Genomic DNA, 18,083 nt, shown 5'->3' on the forward strand with positions numbered 1-18,083 from the left:
CTCACCTCTTTTTTTTTTTTATTATTTATTTTTTTATTTTTTGACAGAGTGGACAGTGAGAGAGAGAGAGACAGAGAGAAAGGTCTTCCTTTTCTGTTGGTTCAGCCCCCAGTGGCTGCTGCGGCCGGCGCACCGCACTGATCCAAAGCCAGGAGCCAGGTGCTTCTCCTGGTCTCCCATGGGGTGCAGGGGCCGAAGCACTTGGGCCATCCTCCACTGCACTCCCGGGCCACAGCAGAGAGCTGGCCTGGAAGAGGAGCAACCGGGACAGAATCCGGCACCCCAACTGGTACTAGAACCTGGTGTGCCGGCGCCGCAGGTAGAGGATTAGCCTATTGAGTCGTGGCACCGTCCTATTCTCACCTCTTAATTGCTCTTTGAATCCCACAAATTTTTCTCAGGTTCAGTTTCCTTATTGGTACGTGGGTATGATCATCTTTTTTTTTTTTTGACAGGCAGAGTGGACAGTGAGAGAGAGAGACAGAGAGAAAGGTCTTCCTTTGCCGTTGGTTCACCCCCCAATGGCCGCTGCGGCCGGTGTGCTGCAGCCGGCGCACTGTACTGATCCCAAGGCAGGAGCCAGGGGCTTCTCCTGGTCTCCCATGGGGTGCAGGGCCCAAGCACTTGGGCCATCCTCCACTGCACTCCCTGGCCACAGCAGAGAGCTGGCCTGGAAGGGGGGCAACCGGGATAGAATCTGGTGCCCTGACCGGGACTAGAACCCGGTGTGCCGGCGCTGCTAGGCGGAGGATTAGCCTGTTGAGCCACGGCGCCGATGGTATGATCATCTTATCAAGCTGACTAATAGGATATGATCTGTTAGTACAAAGTAAAATAAAGTAATAGAGAATACGCAGACATTGGTATTTATAGAAATCAGTGGCTTGTAGTTCTTTCAGCGGACATGCAGGTTTCTGTTGACTTAGTGAGCGATGGTGAGACTGAATCCTGAAGATAATCTGATAACTTGTCCAGAGTATCTGGTCAGTCTTTCCTAGGTTAGCATTAGGCCTTGAATACACCAGCGCACAGCGCCACACCTTCTTCAGTATCCTGCTTCTGGGGTTGTGTGTTTCTTTGGTGATTCCAAACTGTCTCTTGTGAATTATGGCATTAGGTTACATTTCAGTATTTTAGTATCAGGAAGGTACCCTTGTTCAAATTCTCAACAGTAAAGATGTTCATAATCATGTGACTGGGAGACAAAATGCTCACAGGGTTGAAACATTTAGTTTTAGAAATATTGTGTCCCTTTTGCCTGATGACATAATGGCAATTTTTTTTCTTTCATTTTCTTCGTGGCAGCTTCGTTGTTTTATATACTAACGATTGGGTACAAAAAAAAAAGAATAGTGTCTGTGTGATTTTCTGTGTCTGGCTTACATAAGTTAGTACAAACCCAGTGTTGTCATTTTGAAGTGAGAGTTACCTTCGCTGCGGTTTCCATAAACATGCATCCGTATTCAAGAAGGGAAGAGAAGTGAACTTGAGCCCCTGGAATGGCTGATGCGTAGAGCAGCGTGCCGGACCGCGTTGTGGTTCACACTGGTGGGGGCAGCACATCTCGGCGTCTGATTCTGAAAAGTTAGTTTCTCATTTATTCAGCATTATTCCTCCTGCAGTTATAAAGAAGATGACGACTTTGAGACCGACTCAGACGATCTCATTGAAATGACTGGAGAAGGAGTTGATGAACAGCAAGATAACAGCGAAACCATTGAGAAGGTCTTAGACTCCAGACTGGGAAGGAAAGGAGGTGTGTGTCCTTGAGAGGCAGAGCGCCTTTCATGTGTGCTCAGTAAGGCCCGGATTTGTGTGTCACTGTGATGTGATGGATCCAGTCTGCGCCTCTGTGAAACGTAGAAACCTTTCTGACCCATCTTCCGGTCTCAGAGCTGAGGAAGAAGGAATTTGTTCAGTATGTCTTCGTGATTTTAAAATTAATTAAGCTGGGAAAGATAGTGTTTCATAAAGAGGTGAGGTAATAGAGAAAATCTGCCTTTAGTTGTTTCTGAATTTCTTTGTGAAACTGTCAAACTGGCTAAATACGTATTAGGATACCGGTAAAGAATGTTCAATGTCCAATGAGGTAAATTTGTTGGTTTAAAGTGACTTTTGCATGAAGGAAATATCAGAATAATACTTAAAGCATTTCCTTTGTTTACTTGAGGTTAAGAGAGTTAACTTTGGGTGGGTGGGTAAGTCGGGGGCGGAGGATATTTTGCCTGGTTTTGTTTTGTTTTTTTAAAGATTTATTTATTTATTTGAAAGTCAGAGCTATACAGAGAGGAGAGGCAGAGAGAGGTCTTATTCGCTGGTTCACTCCCCAATTGGCCACAATGGCTGGAGCTGTGCCGATCTGAAGCCAGGAGCCAGGAGCATCTTTGGGTCTCCCACGCGGGTGCAGGGGCCCAAGGACTTAGGCCATCTAATACTGCTTTCCCAGGCCATAGCGAAGAGCCGGATCAGATGTGGAGCAGCTGGGACTCGAACTGGCGCCCATATGGGATGGCTGCATTGCAGGCGGTGGCTTTACCCACTATGCCACAGTGCCGGCCCACAGAGGATATTTTGCTTTTCTATTCTTACTCCTGAAGGGAGGGATTTGTTTACTAAGTTAGTAGGGACCAATACAAAAGGATGTTTCTGTTTCATTTTAAAATTGAGTTTGTACAGAGGATTTCTTTGATTTCATCTGCAAATTTTGGAATATGTGTCAATATAGAAAAATTGGGTTTATATTTGAAAATATTTGAAATTATTGGTCATTTTCATCCTGTGTTGTTTCTCTGGTTTCATCCAGGAAGAGACTCTTAGACAGTTGTCTGCTTGGGAAGCCTTGTGGTGTTTGGTTTAGTAAAACTCCAAAGTTTAACTGAATCATTTTGCAGCCACTGGAGCATCAACTACTGTGTATGCTGTTGAAGCGAATGGAGACCCTGGCGGTGACTTTGATCCTGAAAAGGATGAAGGCGAAGCCCAGTACCTCATCAAGTGGAAGGGTTGGTCTTACATCCACAGCACCTGGGAGAGTGAAGAATCCTTGCAGCAACAGAGAGTGAAGGGCCTAAAAAAACTAGAGAACTTCAAAAAGAAAGAGGACGAGATCAAACAGTGGTACGTTTTCCATCACGGATTAAAGAGACTTTTGCAGTTTGAGGGGAAGGGAAGGTTTTTAAATAATGCTTGGAGAATATGGCTATCTTGAATCTCCGATTTCTCCTCGATCGTGGGAGCTATCCGCGATTCTGTTTTATAAAATTGTGACCTTAAGATACTGTGTGTTTTTGTATATAGTTTAGAGTTTCTGTTATATTACATTATAGTTTATATTAGTTTGTAAATGTTTAGAGTGAAGACTAGCTGATCGAGCATTGTTCACACGTTATCTCTTTCATCTTAACAGTAAAAGTGTGAAATTTGTGCTGTGTTTAGCCCTCTCTTATACATGGAAGAGTGAGACACAGGACAACTCTGCATGTGGACCCAGAATTTGAATTCTGCCGGCCTGAATCTGGGGCCCATTCTTTTAAGCACTTGGTTGTTTATTTGTCATGGTTAGACTGGGAGGGCTGGGTTGTGATATATTTAAAACTAACCTTGGTTTTACAGTCTGCAAAAATGATGTGAAGAAGGTGTCAACTTCTAAAACCGAGATCGTCTGTTGTGCTTTCACTTTGCTTGTAGCTGTGCGTGTTTTGCGTTGCGTGTGAGAAGTGCTTGGAGCTATAGCACGTACGAACAAAAGCCGAGTGACGAGGGTGCTGTTTTTGTGTCAGGGATACAGATACATGGTTGCAACTCAGGTTCTGCTTCTACATAAAATGTGCTACTTTAGAAAGTTAAATATTTTCCCTTGGACCGAGAAACAAAAATATGTACCCCTAAGGGAGGGAGGGAGGGAGGGAGAGGGAGGTTCTTTTTTTTTGGACAGAGTGGACAATGAGAGAGACAGAGAAAGGTCTTCCTTTACCGTTGGTTCACCCTCCAATGCCTACTGTGGCTGGTGCGCTGTGGCAGGCGCACTGCGCTGATCCGAAGGCAGGAGCCAGGTGCTTCTCCTGGTCTCCCATTTGGTTGCAGGGCCCAGGCACTTAGGCCATCCTCCACTGCCTTCCCGGGCCATAGCAGAGAGCTGGCCTGGAAGACGAGCAACCGGGACAGAATCCGGCGCCACGACCGGGACTAGAACCCAGGGTGCCGGCGCCGCAGGCGGAGGATTAGCCTAGTGAGCCGCGGCGCCGGCCTGGAGGGAGGTTCTAAAACAACTTTGAAGCACTCTGAAATGTAGCATTATCTAATTTCATGTTGCTGCTGTCATCGTTTCCAAAATTTTCGATATTAACAGTGATAACTGGTTTTCCGATCCGCTGTATTTAATCACCCTTAAATCTGTACCCATCTGAAGGTATGATTTCCTTTAAGTGTGGAGGACAGTTTTATTGTCCTGATCTGTTTAGATATACGAATGAATTTATCACAGGAAGATGCGTGGATTTGTCACATGAAGTGGTCATTTTTAGTTCTTGTCAGCACGGTGAGTGGCTGGAATGCCGTGAGTCTCAGGTCTCTGTGTTTTCTAAACGTGAGCTTTTGTGAAACCTCTGGCTTCTGACAGTGAAGGTTACTGAAGGACAAACGGGAGTGAAAAATAAGCTTCCTTTCCTGCCTCGCGGTTTCTGCTTTGATATTTGATGTATGGGTGCCTGGAATCCAATCACTGTGTTCTTTTTCTCTCTGTCATCTGTGCAGGTTAGGGAAAGTTTCTCCCGAAGATGTGGAATATTTCAATTGTCAGCAGGAGCTGGCATCAGAGTTGAATAAACAGTATCAAGTAGTGGAAAGAGTAATCGGTGAGTACACAAAACGTATGTTTGAAGTCAAGGAAGAAAGACATTTGCTTTTGGGAGTAATGTAAATAAAAACTGTGTTTATTGGTTTATTATTTTTAAAATCTTTTAAAAAATATTTATTTATTTATTTGAAAGTCAAGAGTTACAGAGAGGGAGAGACAGAGAGAAAGAGGTCTTCCATCCACTGGTTCACTCCCCTGTGACTGTAACAGCCAGGCTGAACCAGAGTAAAGCCTGGATGCAGGAGCTTCATCTGGTCTCCCATGTGGGTGGCAGGGGCCCAAGGACTCGGGCCTTCCTCTGCTGCTTTATCCAGGCCATTAGCAGGGAGCTGGATGAGAAGAAGAGTAGCTGGGACACAACTAACACCCATGTGGAAGGCTGGCATCACAGGCGGTGGCTTTACCTGCTATACCACTGTGCTGGTCCCTATAACTTTATTTTTTAACTAATTAACTTGAAAGGTAGAGTGAGAAAGAGGGAGGGAGGGAGGGGTCTTCCATGCACTGGTTCACTCCCAAAATGCCCCCAGCAGGCAGAGGTAGGCCAGGTTGAAGCCAGGAGGCAGGAGCCTCTGGTCTCCCACTATGGTGGCACGGACTCACAGCCTTGGGCCATCACCTGCACATTAGCAGGAAGCTGGGAGGGAAGAGGGGGCAGGAGTTCATCCTGGGCACTCGATGTGGGATGTAGGTGTCGCATGGGGCAGCTTGGCCTGACTGCACCACAGTGCCTGCCCCTGTAGTTTTATTTTAGGAGATTAGACCGATGCCTAGATTTATTTTGAAGGAAATCTGAGCATTTGCTGGTAAATTTGGGTGTGTGGAATGAGAGAAAGAGGGTTAGAATGATGTGAAGGTGTTTGGCTGACAACAGCAGAGAAGAGAGGGACCATTCAGGGAGTGTTAGGGTGAGGGGAGGGCTTGGTCTGCTTGGAAGTTTGATGCACTTCCTTGTCATTGAAGTGGGATGTTGTGAAACTGGAGCACACGTGAGCCTGCAGTTTAGAACTCACCATGTGGGCGGCAGATTAAATTAGGAATTTAGATGGTATGGAAAGCCTGAGATTTAGTGAGGTCATCAAGATAATGTCTCCAGGTGAGAAGAGGAAGTGGGAGGATGTTCTAGCTTCTGGACGTTTGAAAGAGGTCAGAAGAGATGGCGGTGAAAAGGAGAAAGTGCTGCTAGCGAGGGTGGTGAGGACCCGGTCCTGATCCCGACTAAGGCAGTGGTGTGGGGCTGGCAGCCTGGACCCTGGAGCAGGCGGTGCAGTGCTGACTGGGGTCAGTTTGGTGGAGGATCAGGGTGAGGGAGTCTAAGTGTCTTGGGGGAGTTTTGCTGTAAAAGGGAACAGAGATGGTGTGACAGTCTGAGAGGGAGGTGAGCAGAGGTGAGTTTTCTTTCTTAAGATGTGAGATCATTGAATGTATTTATATTCTTATACCTAGACCCCCAGATCTCTTTTTTTCATGATTATGGTTATAACTTTACTGTCTTAATTTTGCATTTGTTTAGCTGTGAAGACAAGTAAATCTACATTGGGTCAAACTGATTTTCCAGGTAAGTAACAGAAATTGTTTATAATGTTGTTAAGAGCAGTTCATGCTTTTGCAGAATATTTATAGTTGTGCCACATGGTGTTTGTTGATTACTCATAAAAGAGAATTTCCCTTCACACCTCTAGCTGACAGTTGCTGATGTGTAAATTTTTATATGTAAAATAGCTCATAGTCGCAAGCCGGCACCTTCAAATGAACCTGAGTATCTATGCAAGTGGATGGGACTGCCCTATTCAGAGTGCAGCTGGGAAGACGAAGCCTTGATTGGAAAGAAGTTCCAGAGCTGCATTGACAGCTTTCACAGTCGGAACAACTCAAAAACCATCCCGACGAGAGAATGCAAGGTGCGGTAATTGCCGACTTTCGGTTTTTCAGTGGAAAGCTGTACTGATAGAGTTTGGTCACATAGGTATTTGGAAGGGAAAATACTAGCAGAGTGGAAGAAGTGAAAGAGTGTGACCTGGATGTGATAACAAATGAGGCACAAGGAGAGGGGGAGTTGCAGAGCGGCTCTGCTGACTTCCTCATGTACAGTTAACTGACGTAGAGGTATGGAGAATACTTGGGAGGGTTAGAGGTGACAAGAAAGGCTGGTGTTTCTGAATTTTCCATTAGATACTGAGTATATCAGCTTTTTTATTTGTTAAGATTTCCTACATGGATCATTTTCTTTCTTTGGAATTTATTTCAATTAGAACATGGTGGGTTGGGGTCCTAGAGTACTGAAAGAATATGTGTGACATGGGTGTGGGTCTTTTTCTGTGAGAAGTTGGCCTTCATGTTATCGTCTGTGAGAGCCAGTGTGTGACTGCAGGTCAGATGAATGGACGGAGAGCAGGTGGCTGGAGACGTACAGAGGTAGAAGTCGCGAAGCACCGAGGTGGTACGTGGACGGGTTTGACAGGAGGTGGTCGTGCTTGAACTGCTCCTGGCCCTTGAAGAAAGGGCTGGTGTTGGCTGCAGGGAAGAGGAGGCCCAGGAGTGTTGCCTGCCACACACAATGTCAAGAGAAAGCTTGCATGGTGCAGCAGACCACCTACTAGACCAGGGTTAGAGGGAGATGCTGTTGGTTCCCTCATTGAGATAAAAATGCAGGCTGTTTTGACTGTGTCCCCTGGGTGTCAGCACCCTGTTAAGTGGAGCACCAGCGTGGACGTGATATTTTGTTTAGAAAGAAAGCTTCATCTACTGGCGTGCGTAGGAGTCTCTGGAGTAAGTGATTATCGAAGGCCAAAGGCCCATAGCCCATGCGTGAAGAGTTAGCATGAGGACAAGGATAGCAGTGGCGTGGGAGGGGGCCCTCCAGGGGCTGACGTGGCAGGAGTGGATGCTGGCTGTGTTTTTGAGGATGGTCTTGAGGAATCCCACTCCTCATTGTCAGGTGCCCTCACCCAGGAGAGCTGGAACCATCAACAACTACCCAGTGTTCTCTTCAGACTATAGATCTTTTATTGGCTCCGTAGAGAACTAATCTGAGAAATGCTCCCTGAAGAAAGAGCTGTGCCACCAAGTAACTTTGGGGACACATCATGAATAAGTTTCTCCTGTAGATTCACACCATGGATGTGTATGTTGGACTTTGATGAGTAAGGAAATTTGTCAAACTTGTTGCTCCATTGTTTACCAAACTTATTTGGCCACAGAACCTAAATTTTATTCTCCAGAATTGTGGAGCTGAACCCTGCAACCTTTTCTTTAGGAAACCAAATCCTATCCTAGAGGTTCAAGGGAGGCAGTGTGTCGGGATCTGTAGCTCTCTGTGGTAGGGTTCTGCTTATAGCAGACTTCCCCGGATAATTCTGCTTGTGAAAATACAAGGGGACTTGGAACAGAAAGTGAAAAAATGGAGCTGAAACATACTTTAGTGTAAAAATATTGAAATCCATGAAAAGTTGTTTCCATTTTCATGAACTGTTTGCATATTCTTTGTATGTACAGACTTCAACATTTTTTGGCACCAGAATAAGCTTATTTTTTAAATCCATTTTCCATGAACTTTTCATTTAGTGGGGTAGAGATGAGTGGCAGTAGGGAGCTCTGGTATCTTCTGTATCCTCTGGTCCACCTCCCAAGTCCCTGGGCTAGACTGAAGCAGGGAGCTCCACGTGGGTCACCGTGGGCGTGGGCCGTGTCCTGCTGCCTCCCAGGTGCTGCAGCAGAGAGCTGGAGGCACTGGGTGTGGAGTGGGCGTCTCAGGCGGGGCTTCACTTGCACCAAGCCTGCCCGCTACAGCCCTTTTGAGGTGGGCTCAGGGGAGCCTCCCACTGCCGCACTGGAGGGAACGGCTGTTTAGTGACTTTCACAGAAAAGAGCAGGTTAGCAAACTGTTAGTTCAGGGGAGCTCTGCTCTGTGAACATGGACCGTGAGGGATGAGGTGATGAGTGGTCTTGATTCATCTGTGAAATTGACGTTTTGGAACCAGTGTGTGGCACAGCAGATTAAGCCACCGCCTGCGATGCTGGCACACGGTCCCAACTGCTCAGCTTCTCATGCAGCTCCCTGCTAATGCGCCTGGGGAAGCAGCAAAAGATGACCCAAGTCCTTGGGCCCCTGCACCCACATGAGGGACCTGGAAGAAGCTGCTGGCTTCGGCCTAACCCAGCCCGGGCTGTTGTGGCCATTTGAGGAGTAAACCAGTGGATGGAAGATCTCTCTCTGTCTGTAACTCTGCCTTTCAAAAAAATAAATCAATAAATCTTTTTAAAGAAATTTACATTTTTATGCTTTGGTGCAGAAATTGTGGCTGGCATTTTAACACCAGAGCAGGCAGAAAACTTTATCAGACCTGGGCTTTGTTTTTTTTTTTTTTTCAGGCCTTGAAGCAGAGACCTCGATTTGTGGCTTTGAAAAAGCAGCCTGCGTATCTGGGAGGGGACAGTCTGGAGCTGCGGGATTACCAGCTGGAAGGGCTCAACTGGCTGGCGCATTCCTGGTGCAAGTGGGTAGAGCAGGTGTCTGAGGCGGCCTGCACTTCCTGGCGTCTTTACTGAGAGATGCAGAGAGACACGTTTCCCACTGCGTTACAGAAATAAAGAATCATGGGATGGAGAAGTTAGATCCTAGGAGTTTCTATGTGTGTGTAATTCCATTTTAATCTGAAGTGAAGAGTATTTTTAGCTTTGTCATTTGGAGGTTCATGTTTCACACCCAGAGACCTGTATCGTAGTGTGGATAGCAGTGTACTTGGCCCAGATCGTGAACATGGAAGGAGTTGTTTTCAAAACACAGAGAAGGAATTGTCATTTGTGCGTGTGTTTTCTTTCCTTAGCAGGAAAGCTATAGCTGCCTTTCCTGCTGGTGTAGAGTAGTTTAGTTGTGTAGTCAGCTCTACAGAGCCTCCTCCTCTGTTGCCAGGGTCAGGAACCCGGCCGGGCTCTGTGTGCGCTGCTTCAGCTGGCCTGTGCTTAGAGCACGGTTAGTCTGCTGTCTGTGGTTCTGCGTCCTCACCTGCTCCTGTGCTGCCGTGAGGCGTTGGCGACACTGTACGTTTGCACAGACTGCTTTCTGGGGAACTAAAGATTGTTTGTCTTTTTTTTCTTTCTGCAGAAGTAACAGTGTCATCCTTGCTGATGAAATGGGCCTGGGAAAGACCATCCAGACCATATCATTCCTCTCCTACCTGTTCCACCAACACCAGCTGTATGGCCCCTTTCTTATAGTCGTCCCTTTATCCACCCTCACCTCATGGCAGAGAGAGTTTGAAATCTGGGCACCAGAGATTAACGTAGTGGTTTACATAGGTGACCTGATGAGCAGAAATACGGTGTGTAAACAAAACAAATCGGCATAGAATCTGTTATGAATGTATTTTGGAAATTGACCTAAAGCTTTTAATAGAATTATTAGTAACATCTTTAATAAATTAAATATTCCGACGCTGTGCTGTATCCCTAGTATTGGGAGATGTATATATGACAAAAATAAGTGTGCTTACTCTTTGCAGTCACACGTGGATGGGGAGCTCTCCTAGCTCGTTTGCAGCGTCACATTTCTCTTCTCTCTGTCCTTTATACTTCCAAGACTGCTTTTTGTAAGATTATAAGATGGAGTTAATGTCATACAGAATTTTAATATTATTATTGCTATTTGAACAGAGAGTTATCACTAAAAATAAGTGACTTCTTGTACTTTGTTTCCCGCCTCTTAAAACTTAGGAGAGAGGAATCAAATCAAACCATTTCAGGCCACAGAAATATTTTTCTGTTCGCAGTCGTACTTGGCTGTCATGAGTTTAGAACACAGTGACTTAGGCTGCTCTCCGCTGGGCGGATCTTTTCTGGGTAACGGTGACTGTACGGCGCCGGCTCTGGAGCAGGCCTTGTGTTGGGTGCATTATGCATCCTCGCTGTGGTCCTCGGGCGTGTCTGCAGAGCCGACGGCGTCACAGTCCCCCAGCCTGCCAGCGCGTGGCAAGCGGCCGCTGGGGCACAGCTTCCCTGTGGAGACTGTTCTGGGATATTGCTTGTGAGAAGAGCGAACCATCAGGAGTCCTTAAACCTTTGCGAGTTACGTTTTAATATTTTCATGCTAATTCAGATTGATTTTTCCTTATCAGATACTTTCACTGAAATTAACGTATACTCTGGCAGATTTGTTCCCCTAAGTTTGAGTTTCTAATTATATCATAGTTGTTAGCTTTGTTAATTCATTTGTTCCCCATTACAAAAGACAAAAAGAATTTCCAGATTACACAAAAATAGCTGTGCGCGGTGCTTGCTGTGGCGAAGGCAGGAGGAGACGAGCTGCAGCCCGGGGCCCCGGGGCCCCTGCTTTGTCCGCACTTGCTGCTGACCTGCAGGCTCCGCACTGGACAGCCAAACTCAGGAGCCGCGGTGCTTGCTGAGGGCCTGCTCCTCTGCTCCCGCACGCCGACGTTGTCTCCGGCATTCTCTGTGTTCACCCGGAGCCCTCCCTCTCTGCTGCTTGGTGAACACACCTCTCTGCTCTTGGCTACGATGGAGGAAATTTCCAAGTCAGGAATTGGAACTTGCTTTACTTGTAGATAACAGTGTTGCCGTATCCAACTAGAAGGCAAGGGAATTTAAGAGATCCCTAGTGTAGCTCAAGTCACCAGGCTTCAACTGCTGACAAAATGTATTTTCTTGGTCAGCTGTGTCGGGAGGTTTGGGGATGGGCAATTTCTTCGAATTCCAGCAGTAAAGTTTTTGTTGCTAATTAATTGATATTTTAATTCTAACTCTTACTACTCTGGACTCTGGTTACGTAGGTCAGTTTAGAATGTGTCAAGTATTCATTGTGTTCTACTCAGGTTTATGTTTATTTGGCATGTCTCTATTGTGTCTTTCAGAAGACTTGTGTGATGCAGAACGGTAGATGTGGAAATCGTGTCTTAATCACCATTTTCTCTTGCAGATACGTGAATATGAGTGGATTCATTCCCAGTCTAAAAGGCTGAAGTTCAACGCACTCATAACAACATACGAGATCCTCTTAAAAGATAAGGTGTGTAATTGGTCACTAGAAGGCTGGATTTTGCCCGGTGTGACTTGTCTAAATGATAGGGTCTGTGCCTCCTGCTTGCCATGTTATTTTTCTTGCTTTGTTTAGAAAAGCAAGCAAATGAACGAGCAGACAGATTTCCTCAAGGAATACTAAGGTTTAAATGGAAAATGGAGTCTATGTTGATGGTGCCCTTGTTGCCTTGTCCAGTTGAACCGAGGAGAAAGCAGATCCTGTGGCCAGTAGTGTGCCCGGGATTGAACTCGGTCAGTAGACACTGGGCTCGGACGTCCTGCCAGGCCTCTCCTGTCATGTTGCTGTGGAGGCCTTTCTCCAGCACAGATGATGGAGATGGTCTCTGGAAAGAGACTCCCTTCAGCGTCTGCTTGGTGCGTTTGCTAAGGCAACGGGGAGAGCCTGCAGATAGTGCAGGAATGAGTTCAGGGTGGCAGCCCGTGGTGTTGTGCACTTCAGGGGTCGGGTGGAAGAGACCAGAGAGGCACAGCGTCATGTGATTTTTGTCTTGTTTTGCTCAGCACACCAGTTTTGTGTTCTTGTTGAGAGGTATACAGGAATACTTCACACACCTAGATTATCACGCGCTCCTCTGAGTAGACTCCAGTCTGGCAGCTAACGCAATAAACAGAAGAGTCCTACTGTATTTTAATTCGGTGAAGAACAAATGTCTGTGTACACCTGTGTGATGGTATTTGTGCAGAGATAATTAATATTGAAATCACATTTGGGTTCCCTTCTGACTTGGTGGCTCGTTCTTTTTGTTTTTACTTCAGACTGTGCTGGGCAGTATTAACTGGGCCTTTCTGGGAGTGGATGAAGCCCATCGGTTGAAGAATGATGACTCTTTGTTGTATAAAACTCTGATTGATTTCAAGTCCAACCATAGGCTCCTGATTACGGGGACCCCTCTTCAGAATTCTCTCAAAGAGCTCTGGTCCTTGCTGCACTTTATTATGCCGGAGAAGTAAGCTCCTTCCTGTGTATTTCAAAGATGCTAGAATGTCTGCAATGCAATGCCTTTTTTTTTTTAAACTTTTTTTTTTTTTAACTTTTTTTAACAGACCTTAGGGAACACAGATGGCTTGGTTTGGGGAAAGCACAGCATCACACAGGCAGGAACAGCAGCAGTAACCTGTTCCGTAGTAAATGATAGGAGGCACAGACAATTAGCTTGCTGAGGGGTCGCATAGCTATTGCAAGTTTGTATTGGTTAATGCATTTGGGAAATAATTGTTAAAACACTAAGCCTTCTCACTGTATGAGGCAATCAGTACACTGGAAATTGAAGTACTACGAGGCATACGATCTGATAAGCACTTAAAATACTCCAAGAGTTTGACAGCAGAGGCTCCTGCTTCAGGTCTTATCCAAGTCTCTGCATTACTAGAGAACCGTGCAGTGTCTTCATGGAAGAGATTCACATGGGACAAATGGTTGCCACTTTTCTTTTTTTTAAAGATTTATTTATTTATTTGAAAGTCATAGTTACACAGAGAGAATGAGAGGCAGAGAGAGAGGGAGGAAGAGAGAGAGAGGTCTTCTGTCCGCTGGTTCACTCCCCAGATGGCTGCAATGGCTGGAGCTGCACCAATCTGAAGCCAGGAGCCAGAAGCTTCTTCCGGGTCTCCCACGTGAGTGCAGGGGCCCAAGGACTTGGGTCATCTTCTACTGCTTTCCCAGGCCATAGCAGAGAGCGGGATCGGAAGTGGAGCAGCCAGGATTTGAACCAGCACCCATATGGGATGCCTGCATTGCAGGTGGCGGCTTTACCCGCTATGCCACAGCACCGGCCCCAGGCACTTTTCATTAAGCTTAAAGTTACCACCAGTGTTTGGTGGTATCTGGAATGGATTCAAAGCTCACTGCTCCAACAAGAGAGAGCCTGTGCAGTCTGGCCCCTGCAGTCTTCTGACTCCTCTCACGCCGCCTGGTCTGTCGCTCACTGCGCCTCAGCCCTGCTGGTCGTCGGCAAGCAGGCCAGACCGTTCCTGTTCTGTCTTGAATGCTCCTTCCCATTCTTCCCGTGGCCAGCTACCTTAATTTTTGCTTTGGCCTATGTGACCAGCTCCTTTTAAAAGTCTTCTCTGACTGCCTGGACGGACTCGTCACCCCTGCCCTCTTTATTCTGTGTAGCACAGCTGTTGTCTGTTGGTTTCCTCGTTTATCTCGTGTTATTGAAGTACACGTGTGAAAGTGACCAGGGGTCTGTTTGCCGTGTTCACCGCCGGTCCATGTTGTCTAGGATAGCTCCTGGCAAACAGTACATGGCAGACAGGTGACCACTTCACAAGTACATGCGCCAGTCTTTTTTCCCCCTTATTTCAGAAAAAAATCAAGTGCTTGCTTTGTGCATTAAAATTGGAATGATACAGAAAAACTTAGCATGGCCCCTGCTGAAGGAAGACACACACTCCATGGGGTGCCCGCATTTCCCTTTCTTTTTCTCAACTGTGCCTGTGGTGAATGAGTGCTTACCTTCCGCTCCGACAAGCAAGCTTGAGAAGCCGCCCTGTGCCGCACGCTGAGCAGGGCACTCTGCCTTTGCGCACGTGTCCTAACATCTTCTACAACTTCTGAGATGTGGTTTATATGCCACTGTCCTCACTATTGAGAGATGGTTTATATGCCACTGTCCTCACTATTTTTAGTAAATTTATGGAGTTGTGCAACCGTTGCTATAGGCCAGCTGTCAGAACTTTCTCCTCACCTTAAGAAGTTCCTTCTCTGCTCCTGCCTCTAGCCTTAGGCCGTCACTACATTAGCTTTGTCTTTAGAGCTTTACCTTTTCTAGAAATTCTGTATAAGTAGAAGCCTAATATGTGATTTTTTTGTTTTTGTTGTCTTTTTTTTTGACAGGCAGAGTTAGACAGTGAGAGAGACAGAGAAAAAGGGTCTTCTTTCCGTTGGTTCACTCCCCAAATGGCCGCTATGGCCGGTGCGCTGCGCTGATCCAAAGCCAGGAGCCAGGTGCTTTCTCCTGGTCTCCCATGCGGGTGCAGGGCCCAAACACCTGGGCCATCCTCCACTGCCTTCCCGGGCCACAGCAGAGAGCTGGCCTGGAAGAGGGGCAACCGGGACAGAATCCGGCGCCCCAATCGGGACTAGATCCCAGGGTACTGGCGCTGCAGGCGGAGGATTAGCCAATTGAGCCACGGCGCTGGCCTGTTTTTGGTGTCTTTGACTTGGCATAATGTTTTTGAGATTTATCCATGTCATAGAAATGATCAGTAGTTCACTTTTATTGGGCCAGGCCAAAGTCAGCAGCCGAGAACTCAGTCCAGGTCTCTGTTGTAGAGGGCAGGCACCCACAGCATTGTATGAGCCACCACCTGCTGCCTACCAGGGTGCACACTAACAGGCAGCTGAATTGGAAGTAGAGCTGCTGACAGATCCCTGGCATTGTGATGCGGAACGAAGGTGTTCCAAGAAGCGTGCGTCCAGTTCCCACGTTCAGTTTGGGGCTGTGACGTCTTCACGTGGATGTTCATTTTTGTTTCTCTTAGATACTTAGAAATGGTGCTTGGAAAGTTTCTATTTGGCATTTTAGAAACTAGCGTGCTGTTTCCCAGAGTGACTAGCTTGAATATCTCTACCAGAAATGGTTGAAAGTTCTGGTCTCTGTGTGGTCACTGTGTTAGGTTATTATCAATCTTTATGATTCTGGCCTCCTGGGGTTGTGTATCTCACTGTGGCTTTAATGTGGATTTCTGTACTGCCTAGTGTTGTTGAACATCTTTCCATGTGGGCATTAGCTATCTCTATGTCTTTGGTGCAGTGTCTGTTCAAATCTTTTGCTATTTTTTTCTTTTTTTAAATTTTTGACAGGCAGAGTGGACAGTGAGAGAGAGAGAGAAAGGTCTTCCTTTGCCGTTGGTTCACCCTCCAATGGCTGCCTCGGCCAGTGCGGTGTGGCCGGCGCACCATGCTGATCCGAAGGCAGGAGCCAGGTGCTTACCCTGGCCTCCCATGGGGTGCAGGGCCCAAGCACTTGGGCCATCCTCCACTGCACTCCCGGGCCACAGCAGAGAGCTGGCCTGGAAGAGGGGCAACCGGGGCAGAATCCGGTGCCCCGACCGGGACTAGAACCCGGTGTGCCGGCGTCGCTAGGCGGAGGATTAGCCTGTTAAGCCACGGTGCCGGCCATCTTTTGCTATTTTTAAAAATTGAATTGTTTTATGAAAAGGGTTTTTTTTTCTTAAGTATTCATTTATTTGAAAGGCACAATGACAGAGAGAGTGATCAGGTGAGAGATGGAGCTTCCATCCCCTTAGTTCACTCCGCAGGTCCCTGTAGCAGCCAGGTCTGAGCCAGGGACTTTGTCTAGGTCTCCCTCCTGTCTGTCTTCTGCTCCCTTGCCAGGTCAGGTGCCCTAGCAGAGAGTGGGACTGGAAGTGGGGCAGTTAAGCTTGAACTGGCTCTCTGATATGGGATGCTGGCGTTGCCAACGATGACAATGCCAACTACTCTTTGTTTCCTTTAAAACGTGCTCTTAAGGGGCCAGCACTGTGGCATAGGTTAAGCTGCCACCTGTCATGCCGCCATCTCATAAGGGTTCGAGTCCTGGCTGCTCCACTTCTGATCCAGCTCCTTGCTGATGCACCCAGGAAAGCAGTAGACGATGGCCCAAGATCTTGGGCCCCTGCCACCTGTGTGTAAGACCTGGAAGAAGCTGCTGGCTCCTGGCTTCAGCCTGGCCCAGCCCTGGCCGTTGGGGCCATTTGGGCATGAACCAGTGGATGGAAAATAGATCTCTCTCTCTCTCTCTCTCTGCGTCTCTCGCTCTCTCTTTCTTTCTGTCTATCTCTCTCTCTTTCTTTCAAGATTTATTCATTTGAAGGTCGGAGTTACACAGAGAGAGAGAGAGAGAGAGGTCTTTCATCTGCTGGTTCACTTCCCAGTTGGCCACAGTGGCCGGAACTGTGGCGATCCGGAGCCAGGAGCTTCTTCTGGATTTCCCACATGGGTGCAGGGGCCCAAGGACTTGGGCCATCTTCTACTGCTTTCCCAGGCCATAGCAGAGAGCTGGATCGGAAGTGGAGCAACTGGGACTTGAACAGCACTGCAGGCGGCAGCTTTATCTACTACGCCACAGCACGGCCCCTATATCTCTGTCTTTCAAATAAATAATCTTAAAAATATGTAGATAAAAATCTTTATTATTACATGATTCGCAATATTTTGTGCAAATCTGAGGCCTTTTTATTTTTTTAATGTTTTTTGAAGAGCAAAAGTTTTCTTTCTCCTTCTCTTTTACTTGAAAGACAAGAGAGAGATGTGGAGCTGGGGAGGAATCTTCCATCTGCTGTTTGACTCCCCAGATGCCTTCAATTACCAAGGCTGATCCAGGTCCAAGCCCTGAGCCTGGCGCTGTCTAGTTTCCTGTGGACGGAAGGGACCCACATACTTGCCACCTCCTGTTGCCGCTCAGGGTGCAGTGTCAGGACTGGGAGTGGAGGCGGCACTGCCGACACAGCCGTGTGGGAGCAGGTGTGCCGAGTGAGGTCTCCCCTGCTGTGCCAGACGCCTGTCCTGCACCTGGAGTTCTGAAGGATTCTAGTCCCTGGTCCTGTCCAGTCCTGTTCCCTTCCCCCTCTCCCTCCCCGTTCCTCCCCCTCCCCTTCCTCCCTTCCTCCCTCCTCTTACCCCTCCCCTTTCCCCTTCCCCCCCTTCCCTCCCCCCTTCCCCCTCCCCTTTACCTCTCTCCCTTCCCCCTTCCTTTCTTTCTTTTTTTTTTTTCTGTTTTTTTTTTTTTAATATCTGTATCTTTGGTATCAGAATCATATAGTGAATTGGGAAATATTCCTTCCTGCTGTGTTTTCTCAGTTTGTGTAACTTTGTATTTTCTTCTTTAAATTTTTGATATTCACCAGAGTAGCAATGTGGCTATTCGTTTTTCTTTGTGGAAATTTTAAATGTCTTAATCAATTTCTAGATATAAATCTGTCCAGGTTTTCTCTTTTGTGGGTGGGAATTTGGGATGGCTGTTATGACAGTGCTTGGGACACGCACATCGTGTTTTGAAGAGCCTGGGTTAGGGTTCAGTCTCTGCTGCTGATTCTGGATACCTGCTCTTGTGCACCTGAGAGGCACACAGGAGGTGCTAGCTTGTGCGCTGCGGCCTGCCATTCACGCGGGAGGCCTGGACGGCGTCCTCAGTCCTGGCTGTGCCTCTCCAGCCCCAGCTGTTGTGGG

General features: G+C 47.2%; 1 protein-coding gene and 1 non-coding gene across 6 annotated transcripts in view; both read left to right on the plus strand.

The window, feature by feature from the left end:
• CHD2 (chromodomain helicase DNA binding protein 2) overlaps positions 1 to 18,083 on the plus strand; it is a 123,316-nt gene that overhangs the window by 37,708 nt on the left and 67,525 nt on the right. For 4 of the 5 annotated variants that reach the window (XM_062204932.1, XM_062204929.1, XM_062204930.1 and 1 more), the window contains 9 exons: positions 1,623 to 1,756; positions 2,892 to 3,117; positions 4,753 to 4,853; positions 6,369 to 6,413; positions 6,578 to 6,756; positions 9,227 to 9,351; positions 9,960 to 10,176; positions 11,787 to 11,876; positions 12,665 to 12,855. In XM_062204932.1, the coding sequence (XP_062060916.1) occupies positions 1,623 to 1,756; positions 2,892 to 3,117; positions 4,753 to 4,853; positions 6,369 to 6,413; positions 6,578 to 6,756; positions 9,227 to 9,351; positions 9,960 to 10,176; positions 11,787 to 11,876; positions 12,665 to 12,855 (1,308 nt within the window). The remainder of the gene's footprint in view (positions 1 to 1,622; positions 1,757 to 2,891; positions 3,118 to 4,752; positions 4,854 to 6,368; positions 6,414 to 6,577; positions 6,757 to 9,226; positions 9,352 to 9,959; positions 10,177 to 11,786; positions 11,877 to 12,664; positions 12,856 to 18,083) is intronic. The other variant, XM_062204933.1, reaches the window with a different exon arrangement.
• Positions 14,221 to 14,332, plus strand: LOC133770665 (U6 spliceosomal RNA). The gene has a single exon (XR_009867370.1). It is a non-coding gene; the product is annotated as a U6 spliceosomal RNA (small nuclear RNA).

This window comes from Lepus europaeus, chromosome 11 (genome assembly GCF_033115175.1).
Source record: "Lepus europaeus isolate LE1 chromosome 11, mLepTim1.pri, whole genome shotgun sequence".
NCBI lineage: Eukaryota > Metazoa > Chordata > Mammalia > Lagomorpha > Leporidae > Lepus > Lepus europaeus.